A 13,700-nucleotide genomic window follows, 5' to 3' on the forward strand; every position below is an offset into this window, starting at 1 on the left:
TGGTACATACATTAAACATAATAGGACCTTGATGCATGTCATTTTTTTTTTTTCGGATCAAGTTCGAAATGGCCGACTGGCGGCCATTTTGTTTTAAAGAATTCAGTTCTGGATCCGTATCCGAGACATGTCTGGATTGATCAAGTTCAAACTTCACACACACAAGGCACATCATGTCACAAATATGTATGTGCATTTGTTTCATGATCCCATTAACGATAGCCAAATGGCGGTTGCTTTAAGGCCGAAAATGCATTGAAATCGCACATTTTCAATATTCCGGACCCAGATCTCAGTTATGCATGGACGGATTTCATTCAAATTTGGTACTTACATTAAACATAATAGGACCTTGATGCACGTCATTTTTTTTTCCCGGATCAAGTCGAAATGGCCGACTGGCGGCCATTTTCTTAAAGAATTCAGTTCTGGATCCGTATCCGAGACATGTCTGGATTGATCAAGTTCAAACTTCACACACACAAGGTACATCATGTCACAAATATGTATGTGCATTTGTTTCATGATCCCATTAACGATAGCCAAATGGCGGCCACTTTAAGGCCGAAAATGCATTAAAATCGCACATTTTCACCATTCCGAACCCGGATCTCAGTTATGCATGGACGGATTTCGTTCAAATTTGGTACTTACATTAAACATAATAGGACCTTGATGCACGTCATTTTTTTTTTCGGATCAAGTCGAAATGGCCGACTGGCGGCCATTTTCTTAAAGAATTCAGTTCTGGATCCGTATCCAAGACATGTCTGGATTGATCAAGTTCAAACTTCACACACACATGGTGCATCATGTCACAAATAGATATGTGCATTTGTTTCATGATCCGCTTAACAATAGCTGAATGATGGCCATTTTAAGACCGAAAATGCATTAAAATCGCGTATTTTCACAATTCCGGAACCAGATCTCAGTCATGCATGGATGGATTTTGTTCAGATTTAGTACAATGTGTTGTACATATGCAGGTGCATTTCGGTCATGATCTGCTTTGAATGTATATGTCACTCAAATATGAACGGAACGGGGACGTGTCATTGACAATGACTTGTTTTTTTAAGATTAGATTCAAAATGGCCAACTGGTGGCCATTTTTTTTTAATGAATGCTGTTCTGAGGACATTTCATAGCTATCATGATCACACTTGATACAAGCATCATGTCACACACATGCATCCTTTTGACAATCAGTTTCAAGATTGCTTAAAGATAGAATGTAAAAAATCTTAATGTAAAAAATTTAGCCAAATCTGACATTTATTTCATCTAAGACCCGGATCTCAGTCATCCGTAGACAGCTATTATATAAGTTTTTTCAGATCAGATAACAAATTTGTATTAATAAATTCTGATCTAGAGCTATGTCTCTGACATGCCTTTGCTTGTTGCAATTAAACTCGATTGTACAACATGTTACACTTAAACATGCATTTGCTGCAAGTTCTGATTCAAAATGGATGACTTGTTTAGTGTTCCTATTGAACAAAGGGAACACTGTCATGTTCTAGAACTCTATGCACAAGTTAATCCGAAATCTTACTCCAATATGTCATGAACATAAAAGACTATACTACATTCTGAGAACACTATGCTGCATTACTCAAACACTATGCTGTATTCAGAGAACACTATGCTACATTACCTGAACACCATGCTGTATCCAGAGAACACTATGCTACATTACCTGAACACTATGCTGTATTCAGAGAACAATATGCTGCATTACACAAACACTATGCTGTATTCAGAGAACACTATACTTCATTACACAAACACTATGCTGCATTACACAAACACTATGCTGCATTACACAAACACTATGCTGCATTACACAAACACTATGCTGCATTACACAAACACTATGCTTGGTTCCAATAAAGAATAAACAAATAAATTAAGAATCTGATTGTTTATTGCATTCTATTCAATTTAAGGTGGAAATACACATGAACATAACTATCATGAAAAATGTTATGACAATGGCATCTATTATTATCATCTTGGATGTCATAAATGGGTAAACAGTCAGGAAATCTCTAAGGATTTCAGCAGTAAGTATTAATAATCAAATGTTGTGTTCGTGTAATTCATTGCACACTGAATTTATATTAATAATACGCCCGGGAGGACACGACCATTACTCTGGCGATCACACTAAGCTATTACACTGTAATGCTATGAGGCATACACTAGGTAACTTTTCTATAATGCCCTGGAGATTGCACTGTCTATTACACTGTAATGCTATGAGGCAAACACTAGGTAACTTTTCTATAATGCCCTGGAGATTACACTATCTATTACACTGTAATGCTATGAGGCAAACACTAGGTAATTTTTCTATATTGCCCTGGAGAGTACACTAAGCCACTATACAAAAATACCCTTGGATAAAACACTGTGCCACTATACTATAATGCTTTGGGGGTGACCTCTCGCCCACTAGTCAATAATGCCCTACTCTAGGTCATTATTCTCTAATTTTCTGGGGAAAACACTGGGGCAGTAATCTTTTATTCTCTTGAGTGAACACTAGGTTGTTATGCTTTAATGCCAAGGGTTGAACACTGGGTCACTACACTATAATGCTCTAGTGAGAACGCGTAAGAATAAAAAATTGAATAAAAATATGTTAATTTCACTGCATTAGTCATTTTTTCTTTCCTTTGTAAGGTGCGAATTCTCGTCTTCCAGCTAAAGGTAGAATAGGTCATGTGACAGCTGTGCGGGATGGAAGCATACTGATTATCTCAGGTGGTTACAGTGGTATTGTTCTGAGTGATTTGATTGGTTATAAAGTTCCCGGTTCTATTGCTTTAAATACGATTTCTCATCTGCCAGCATGCCATATGCATTCAATGTAAGTATTGTGTGTTTATTGCGACATTGTCACAATTACAGTAAATTTATAGAATTGGCTAACACGTACACTCAGTAGAAAAACAAAGTATTCATGCTCATGCCATCATTTGTGTTCGGTGATGTGATTTATTTTCGGACACATACTACATTGTTGTTGCATCCAATGTAAGCAAAAAAGTGTCAGATGTGAGGCAAAAGTGGCGCATATTTACAAAAATGAGGAAGATATTCAAACTTGTGTGTAACACCTTCATACTGTACTTTACATACAGATGAATTATATTGTTTTCGGTGTAATATTATGAGGTTATTACGAGACAGCACGACAGTGCAGGGTAAGTATCGACCAACGTGCAGCGGAGGTCGATGCAACGGCATGCTGTGTGACTGCATACCTTGAGGTATTCTTGTAATAACCTTATTATTATACATCTTTTGTTTCCAAGGATACATCATGGGAATGCCGAAATCCAAAATGTTTAGAACAGAATCAGCGAACTTCTTTGTTTGGAGTCCGGTCAAACTCTGGTGGCAGCCACAGGGGGATTCTTCATGCACATAATTGACATGTCTGTACCAATTGGAACATCAAGCATTTTGACATGACCGTATAATTCTGCTGTTACTAATGTGTTCGATAATTGATGTCTGTTATTGTTTGTAGTAAGTCACAGTGTTTAGATGATCCTGATTGTGCCTGGTGTAGAAAGAAATATGCTGATAGCAGAGCTGGATGTTTGGCATTTGACGAAAAGGAGGTATGTCTATTTACTTTTTGACCTGTAAAACTGTGAAGTATATTTTGCATTCAAAAAATAAAACTAATATTTTTCAATTTTTAGTTTTTGAATTGATATTCAAAGGGAGTTAAATTCACTATGGCAGTGATGATATTCTGTATAATACTTTATTTTCGCTGAAGGAATGATTCAGTGAAAACACTTTTTCCCTATATTTCACATTCAACTTGTCAAAAATCAGTGAAAATAAATTCCATACAAAACACCCAAAATGTTTTTTCAGCGAAAATTAATTCAAGCTAAAATAAAGTATTTCACAGTATTCAACTTAACACATTTACTAGGTTCACCTACTCTGCAATTGAAAATTTTATGAATATTCTTTCAGTTGTGTGAGAATGGTTTCCAAACTGGTGACTGTCCTGGTCTATGTAGTGTACTAAAAGAATGTTATGCGTGTATGGCATGGCAGCATGGCGATACAAGACTGTCTGATACGCCTCAGCATGTGGTAATCAACCAACAATGTGGATGGTGTGTTGAAGACAGAAAATGTTACCCAAAAAATGGTAGGTAATACAAACCCATGCATTACGTCATGTGATATTGTGGTGACATGTGCACTTATAAGGATTGTAACACTTAGTATTGATTATACAGCTCCCATAGAATATTGTGATGACATGTCCACTTATACGGATTGTAACACTTAGTATTGATCATTCAGCTCCCATAGACTATTGTGGTGACATGTCCACTTATACGGATTGTAACACTTAGTATAGATTATTCAGCTCCCATAGACTATTGTGGTGACATGTCCACTTATACGGATTGTAACACTTAGTATTGATTATTCAGCTCCCATAGGCTATTGTGGTGACATGTCCACTTATACGGATTGTAACACTCAGTATTGATTATTCAGCTCCAATAAACTATTGTGGTGACATGTCCACTTATACGGATTGTAACACTTAGTATTGATTATACAGCTCCCATAGGCTATTGTGGTGACACGTCCACTTATACGGATTGTAACACTCAGTATTGATTATTCAGCTCCAATAAACTATTGTGGTGACATGTCCACTTATACAGATTGTAACACTAAGTATTGATCATTCAGCTCCCATAGGCTATTGTGGTGACATGTCCACTTATACGGATTGTAACACTTAGTATTGATCATTCAGCTCCCATAAACTATTGTGGTGACATGTGCACTTATACGGATTGTAACACTCAGTATTGATTATTCAGCTCCCATAGGCTATTGTGGTGACATGTCCACTTATACGGATTGTAACACTAAGTATTGATTATTCAGCTCCCATAAACTATTGTGATGACATGTCCACTTATACAGATTGTAACACTAAGTATTGATTATTCAGCTCCCATAGGCTATTGTGGTGACATGTGCACTTATACGGATTGTAACACTTAGTATTGATCATTCAGCTCCCTTAGGCTATTGTGGCGACATGTCCACTTATATGGTTTGTAACACTTAGTATTGATTATTCAGCTCCCATAGGCTATTGTGGTGACATGTCCACTTATAAGGATTGTAACACTTAGTATTGATTATTCAGCTCCCATAGGCTATTGTGGTGACATGTCCACTTATATGGTTTGTAACACTTAGTATTGATTATTCAGCTCCCATAGGCTATTGTGGTGACATGTCCACTTATACAGATTGTAACACTTAGTATTGATTATTCAGCTCCCATAGGCTATTGTGGCGACATGTCCACTTATACGGATTGTAACACTTAGTATTGATTATTCAGCTCCCATAGGCTATTGTGGCACCATGTCCACTTATACGGATTGTAACACTTACCGGTAGTATTGATTATTCAGCTCCCATAGGCTATTGTGGTGACATGTCCACTTATACGGATTGTAACACTTAGTATTGATTATTCAGCTCCCATAGGCTATTGTGGTGACATGTCCACTTATACGGATTGTAACACTTAGTATTGATTATTCAGCTCCCATAGGCTATTGTGGTGACATGTCCACTTATACGGATTGTAACACTTAGTATTGATCATTCAGCTCCCTTAGGCTATTGTGGCGACATGTCTACATATACTGGTGTTATTCCTTGGTGGGGAAGGAATGGAACATTCATCCAGGAAATGGAACACTGTCGTACAAGGAATTACATACCAGGAATGACCTGGATCAAATACAGATTTCCAATGAATGAAGCTGAACCAGATGAGGTAGTGTACAACAATGTACTGGCATTTGAAAGCGTTCAAAGAATAGTAAAGAAAGCCAGCAAAAGAAATTAGTGAAAAGAGTTTTGACGTTATTCATGATGATAACAGTTGAAAATTATTTAACCTAATCACTTCACAAATTACAATAAATAAATGGTTTTTATTGAGTAGTTTAAAAAATATGTGACATCTGTTTCAATCATGAAAGTGGAGTGATTTTGAGAGATTTTTTTTGTTTTTATTCTTTAGATTTAGAACTATGTGTCTTATCAGAAAATATTTATTTACAAACAAAGAGTTGCTCATTTCACAAATTCACCTAGTGTTTTGTTTATATGATGCTTCCAAATTGAGAAGCGAGGTCCAGTGTTTGCAATTTTTAATACACTGCTGACAGGATGCATGCTATTCAATGCGTTATTATAATAATAACAATAAGACAATAGTCCTGGTAGGAAATGTTACTATAGTTTTGCTTCACTAAATGATTTCTCAACATTCCCGATTTCTCGTAGGTGTCTTTCGTACCCAGTCTCAACAATGATTTTTTATTTAAACCAATCGTTACAAAAGAGAGTGATAAACGAGGGGAATATATTGGTCTGTATAAGGGTTATATATTGCCATTGGGGGCCACTCCAACTGACCATTCAGGACTGGGACAGCAAATCAAAATGTGGATGCGAGGAAAAGGATCAATATCTACTTTATCCCTCAGTACAGATGATACTACTGACAATTTGGTAAGTATTGTCATAGTGTCAATTCAGGGCAGCCATTTTTAATTTTTTTTTTTAATTATGTAATTCTAAATACAAAATAAAAAGCAGTAGAATGTATGTTAAGGTGATTAACAATCAATAAAAACCAACAAAAATTACACTGTTTACTGGAAACTATATGACAATGTATCAACTGCGACAGTGTATCAGTCAATCCTAGTTGCCTGTAATATTACCGGATTCTGCCGTAAATTGGCCCTGGGCCGTTAAACGGCGATTTGGGTTTTTAAAAAAATTAAATGGGACCAAGAAATAATGATTTTTCGGCAGTTTTTTAAGATATTTTTTTTTTAATATCTTGGCATAATTTTTTGAACATTCCAATCTTTCCTGACACCTAAAAAAGTTTGATTATAGTCATTGATGCCTACTCAAGAGTATTGATGTTCATTGAGACTAGCATGAATGGTAAGCTTCCTTTCAACAATGAGCTGTTATCACTGTAAACATTGTTAAATTATTCTTCAAATGCTTTTGAAACAACTAATTTTTTTATTTAAAAAAAATCATGCCGTTTTCGCATCAAAATCCAAGCCAAAAGATCGTACTACAAATCTCTTCCAAATTGCGTTCAATAACATTAACATATTTAAATGAGCTATGGTAATTTGAACACGCTGGCATCATCCATCATTTTGATTGGTTAATTAGCTCGTCCCAGGTCAACTCATGCAAAACTTAGAGGATATCCTACAGCCTCAAGCGTTTATGATCATTTGCTTACGATGAAACTAAGTTGAATTTTATTTGCATTTCACAACAATTCAACAAATTTATTTTTTGTATATTATTATAATCACTACTGAGTAATAGTCAACAATTGTGAAACGCAGCATGATTGGATTGTGCTACCGTGAACATTTTCTACTAAGAAATGCAGTTGTGTTCGTTTTTATGAAACTTCTTTTAGAATTTATTTTCGTTACCAATAAAATACAAAAAAAAAATTGTATTTGCCGTACCAGCTTAGTTAGTGTGATTTTTTGGGGAGAAAGATGACACTGGGTGACATTGTAATGAAGGTTAAGGTGGTCTACTTTTTAACTCAGCCAGAAAAATATGTATCAAATTTTGTATTAGCTTCCGCAGTGGTTTCTTTCGTCTCGAGTGGTCCACCTGCTGGCATTGAAAGAAGACGTAGGTGGATTTTTCAATGAAAATAGAAGTCCCAAACAAATATTTGATGATCATTTTTTGAAATTTTGAACCCCGAATGAGGGCCCACAAGCCGTGAAATCAGGGCAATTCTTTTGGATGGGCCAATTTATGGCAGATTCCGGTTGATTGAGACTAACTATTACACTGTTTTTTCACTAGGAACAAATTGCTTATAACAGTGCTCCAAATGACAATTTCCGTTTCCATGAAATTGAAAGAAATCCTGTTTTTCCTGACACATCACGTGTTGCCAAGTATTATATGGAATTTGAAGCCAAACAAACTATCCTTAACAATCCCAAACAGCAAGGTGGTAGTACAATGCAGTTAGACTGGAACATAGAGGTGATAGAGTCATATGATATTCATACTGTAAGTACAGTTGTATGCATATAAAACTTGCTTTATTATCTTTCTATTTTACTTCAGTCATTATATTCTGTCTTCTAACACAACAACCACAAGGACCCACTGGGAAAGCAGGCCAAGGTTGAATGTGGTATTCCTGCTATGTGGTAAACCATACATATATACAAGAAATATATTAATAAATATTAGTGAGAATGTTTTGATTTTTTTAGAGTTAAGAATGACATAACAATGAGTAATAAGAATGTTAAGTTGACATGTAATTTGATTGACAGGCCAGTATATATGTCAGTCGATTGTTGGTGGTAATGACTTGATTTAGTGGATACATCAATAATTTGACTGCAATAAGGGAATGCTGCAGAACTGACAGATTATTGTGGTAATATTATAGAAAGAATTTAAATCTTGAGAAGGATACTCTTCACAAATGATATTTATTTATTTATTTATTAATATTTATTTATTTATTTATTTATTTAATCTGTAGCCAATCACTGCAAAGTTTTTACAGCCATATCACTACACTGGTATTTGTAACACCTACACCAACTGTTTAGCTTGCATGACTGACGCATTATGTGGATGGTGTAGTACAAGTAATACATGTATTACACGTAATACAATCAGTAATGATCCATTACAATGTGGCAGTGTTGTTGGTGCTCAGTATTTAATTACCAACCCAGAACTGTGTGTTGTGTGTGAGGATTTCATGGACTGTCTCACTTGTACTGAGGTAAGTAAATACGTAGATCATGCATTGGACAAACTCTTAAAAGCTATTATAATATTTTATTACAATTTTTAAGTAAACATTTTCATTGATATTGACTAATTTTAGAAAATCTATTGATGTTTTAAAAATTATTGTTAAGGTTTGATATTATTCATTTAATTCTTATTGCTTATTGGAAGGATATGAATTAAAAAAATAGTACTCCAACTCAAGACTTTTTTCATAATCACTCTCAACACATTTTAATAATTATCTGAAATACACAGTAGGTATTAATAGCTGTCATGAAATTAAATTATACAATAATGTTTCTGAAATTTTAACAAAACAGACTCATCTGAAATTCCTAAATATTGTGAAAAGTATTATTAAGAGCAGACTAGTGTAGTATGATGCACTAGCAGCTGATTTGTGCTGAAATATTCCTCTGCCACATGTTCATATGTATTTGTTTGACAATGAAGTTCAAAATGGCCGAATGGCAGCCATAAGAATGTTAAAAATCTTCTATTTCTATTTTTTGTGACCCTTTAACTCAGTAGCAATACTTGTTTTGTAGAACCCCTTATGTGAGTGGTTATCAGATGATACTCGGTGTATGCGACATGGTCGATTTAATGAGTATGATACAGTTGTCTCAAATCCTGCAAACTGCTCTGTGCCGTGTTCTTTGTAAGTAACTCAGTTATTATATGTGTTTTAATAATTTTAACAGCTTAATTCCAAAAACTGGGACTCCTGGATGTTTTGACCTCCATGCATCCATGTGTCTCTGTGTGCGTGCACCAATCTCAAACTTCCCACATACATCATGCTTGATATTATACATTTGCACATCAATTTATTTCACGATCTGATTCAAGATGGCCAAATGGCAGTATTTTTGTGCTAAAAAATCATCAAAATCAAGCATTTCTCGGCTGTTTACAGATGGTTTTGTTTAAACTTGGTATATACCTTGGACATTATAGGACCTTGATGCACATCATTTTGTTTTTCAGATAAGATTTAAAATGGCCGACTGGCGGTCATTTTGTTTTAATGAATGGGCTTTCTAGAGCCATATCTCTGACATGCTTTGACTGTCTATGTTCAAATTATATATATTCATTATACGTGTATTCAAAATGGCTGATTTTGTTTTAATTATTGCTGTTCCAGAGCAATATCTCTCATTTACCTATCTATTAGATGGACATATAGGTCTGATTTTTTTTTACAAAAAGTTATTCATCCTTATTTTGTGTAGGGTGCCCATAAATATATTTTTCAGATTGTTTAGATTATTTCCTAATTTATGATTTAAATACATGTACATGCTTCCCAAATGATTTTAATAATATTTAATTGAAAGCATCTAACTACATGTATTCCTAATTGTTATTGTAGTTTTCTAGTTTTACTTACAAATGAGAGGCATAGACATAGACATGCTTTCGCCATTTTATATAAGGAAATTATTATTTATGCTTATTATAATGTACCTATTGTGTTTGAGTTGTTGTAGTATTGAGTATACTGACTATTGTATTATGGTTAATTAACAGGAGAACCAGCTGCAGTGAATGTACAGACGTTGTTAGTGAATGCGCATGGTGTCAGAACACAGCGACTTGTTTTGCATTTGCATCATATATTTCGCAGTTTTCGTTTGGACAGTGTTCTCACTGGTTTGACAAGTAAGGCATTAGTTTTTCTGTCATCATAATCTTTTTACCTTACAAACCTATTACTGTATAATGCTTTATTTTAGCTGGAATTAATTTTCGCTAAATAGACCTTTTGGGTGTTTTGTATGGAATTTATTTTCACTGATTTTTATCAAGTTGAATGTAAAAAACAGGAAAAAGGGTATATTCGCTGGAATTTATTTTCACTGATTTTTGATGAGTTGAATGTAAAATATAGGGGAAAAAGTATATTTGCTTGATTTTATTTTCACTGAATCATTCCTTCAATGAAAATTAATTCAAAGCAAAAATTAAGTATTTTACGGTATATTTTGAATATTATGGAATAATTAAATTAACTGTCTTGTTTCAGTATAAAAGAAAAGAAAAAAAAATGTCTTGACTGTTCCGAGCATACAACATGTGGTGAATGTTTGGATACATTTCAATGTGGTTGGTGTGGTAATGAATACAACCCTACAATTGGTATTTGCCATGATGGAGATTACCTTGGACCTGACGTAGAGATGTCATGCAGTCAGCTGATAACAGAAGAACATGGTATACCTCTTGAACTGTAAGTACACCACCATGCAGTCAGTTGATAACTTCAGTTACAATAACATTGTCAAAAACAACTCATTGTCAAAAAAAGGGTTTACCTATTCGCACTAGTCATTGTATTCTTGAATAGCATCAGTGAGAATGAAAAACATAATTTAACATTAAGCACCAAGAAAAATTGAAATGTTCCAAAATTAGAATTTGGTTTCGAAAAAAAATTAGAATACTTACGATAATATATATTCTAGACTGTATGTAGCTGACCATGTCCATGCTGTTTTCTTACTTATATATCGTCTGATTCAGTTGAAACTTTGTTCAAAAGTTCTACACTCTTAGGAATTTATCAAATTCACAGCCATATTGTCTAAAACGTCTCAAAATGGCTGACTGGTGGCCATGTCCCAGTGCATAGCATGTTATGTTGAATAACATTTATTATGATATACATCTTTCATTGTTATAACACTGTCATTAAAAACTGAATAGAGACGTGTCACTAACAATGACTCGTTGTTAATCATATATCTGAGCTAATCACATGTTTTTAACCATACAGCTGAGTGATGATGACTACCTAGCTATTTGATAATTAAACCAAATCACATGTTTTTAACCATGTAGCGGAGTGGTGATGACTACCGAGCTATTTGATAATTATACCAAATCACATGTTTTAACCATATAGCTGAGTGGTACTGACTACCTAGCTATTTGATAATTAAACCAAATCACATGTTTTTAACCATATAGCTGAGTGGTACTGACTACCTAGCTATTTGATAATTATACGAAATCACATGTTTTAACCATATAGCTGAGTGGTACTGACTACCTAGCTATTTGATAATTAAACCAAATCACATGTTTTTAACCATACAGCTGAGTGATGATGACTACCTAGCTATTTGATAATTATACGAAATCAACATGTTTTAACCATATAGCTGAGTGGTACTGACTACCTAGCTATTTGATAATTAAACCAAATCACATGTTTTTAACCATATAGCTGAGTGGTACTGACTACCTAGCTATTTGATAATTAAACCAAATCACATGTTTTTAACCATATAGCGGAGTGGTGATGACTACCTAGCTATTTGATAATTATACCAAATCACATGTTTTTAACCATAAAGCTGAGTGATGATGACTACCTAGCTATTTGATAATTATACGAAATCACATGTTTTAACCATATAGCTGAGTGGTACTGACTACCTAGCTATTTGATAATTAAACCAAATCACATATTTTTAACCATATAGCTGAGTGGTACTGACTACCTAGCTATTTGATAATTATACCAAATCACATGTTTTAACCATATAACTGAGTGGTGATGACTACCTAGCTATTTGATAATTAAACCAAATCATATGTTTTAACCATATAGCTGAGTGGTACTGACTACCTAGCTATTTGATAATTATACTAAATCATATGTTTTAACCATAAAGCTGAGTGATGATGACTACCTAGCTATTTGATAATTATACGAAATCACATGTTTTAACCATATAGCTGAGTGGTACTGACTACCTAGCTATTTGATAATTAAACCAAATCACATATTTTTAACCATATAGCTGAGTGGTACTGACTACCTAGCTATTTGATAATTATACCAAATCACATGTTTTAACCATATAACTGAGTGGTGATGACTACCTAGCTATTTGATAATTAAACCAAATCATATGTTTTAACCATATAGCTGAGTGGTACTGACTACCTAGCTATTTGATAATTATACTAAATCATATGTTTTAACCATATAGCTGAGTGGTGCTGACTACCTAGCTATTTGATAATTATACCAATCACATGTTTTAACCATATAGCGGAGTGGTGATGACTACCTAGCTATTTGATAATTATACCAAATCACAAGTTTTAACCATATAGCTGAGTGGTGCTGACTACCTAGCTATTTGATAATTATACGAAATCACATGTTTTAACCATATAGCTGAGTGGTACTGACTACCTTGCTATTTGATAATTAAACCAAATCACATGTTTTAACCATATAGCTGAGTGGTGATGACTACCTAGCTATTTGATAATTATACTAAATCACATGTTTTAACCATATAGCTGAGTGGTGATGACTACCTAGCTATTTGATATTTATACTAAATCACTTGCTTTTAACCACATAGCTGAGTGGTGCTGACTACCTAGCTATTTGATAATTATACTAAATCACATGTTTTTAACCACATAGCTGAGTGGTGCTGACTACCTAACTATTTAATAATTATACCAAATCACATGTATTTTACCATAGATCTGAGTGGTCCTATGAAAGTTGTCCTGATGTTGAGGAATGTAAACTAGGATTAGACGATTGTCATCCGAATGCCACATGTGAGAATACACAGGAATATTTTGTGTGTCATTGTAACAGAGGATTTCAAGGAGATGGGAAGAAATTCTGTGATAGAACATAAGTAACTATATCTCATTACTATTTACAAATTAGTATAAGGTAGCAGGTTTATTATTTGCATATTTATTTTTATTTTTTGATTGTAACTAAATGG

The 13,700-nt window shown here is 34.2% G+C and overlaps 1 protein-coding gene across 1 annotated transcript in view; it reads left to right on the forward strand.

Annotated features, from left to right (window-relative positions):
* The window catches only part of LOC144344327 (multiple epidermal growth factor-like domains protein 8), a 39,622-nt gene that overhangs the window by 17,910 nt on the left and 8,012 nt on the right, over positions 1-13,700 (forward strand). The window contains exons 9-20 of the mRNA XM_085499386.1: positions 1,956-2,072; positions 2,695-2,881; positions 3,548-3,641; positions 4,012-4,192; positions 5,697-5,866; positions 6,382-6,609; positions 7,966-8,178; positions 8,666-8,914; positions 9,474-9,586; positions 10,462-10,593; positions 10,958-11,161; positions 13,445-13,607. Coding sequence (XP_085355512.1) covers positions 1,956-2,072; positions 2,695-2,881; positions 3,548-3,641; positions 4,012-4,192; positions 5,697-5,866; positions 6,382-6,609; positions 7,966-8,178; positions 8,666-8,914; positions 9,474-9,586; positions 10,462-10,593; positions 10,958-11,161; positions 13,445-13,607 — 2,051 coding nt within the window. The remainder of the gene's footprint in view (positions 1-1,955; positions 2,073-2,694; positions 2,882-3,547; positions 3,642-4,011; positions 4,193-5,696; positions 5,867-6,381; positions 6,610-7,965; positions 8,179-8,665; positions 8,915-9,473; positions 9,587-10,461; positions 10,594-10,957; positions 11,162-13,444; positions 13,608-13,700) is intronic.

Source organism: Saccoglossus kowalevskii, chromosome 5 (assembly GCF_978046115.1).
Source record: "Saccoglossus kowalevskii chromosome 5, keSacKowa6.1, whole genome shotgun sequence".
Taxonomy (NCBI): Eukaryota; Metazoa; Hemichordata; class Enteropneusta; family Harrimaniidae; genus Saccoglossus; species Saccoglossus kowalevskii.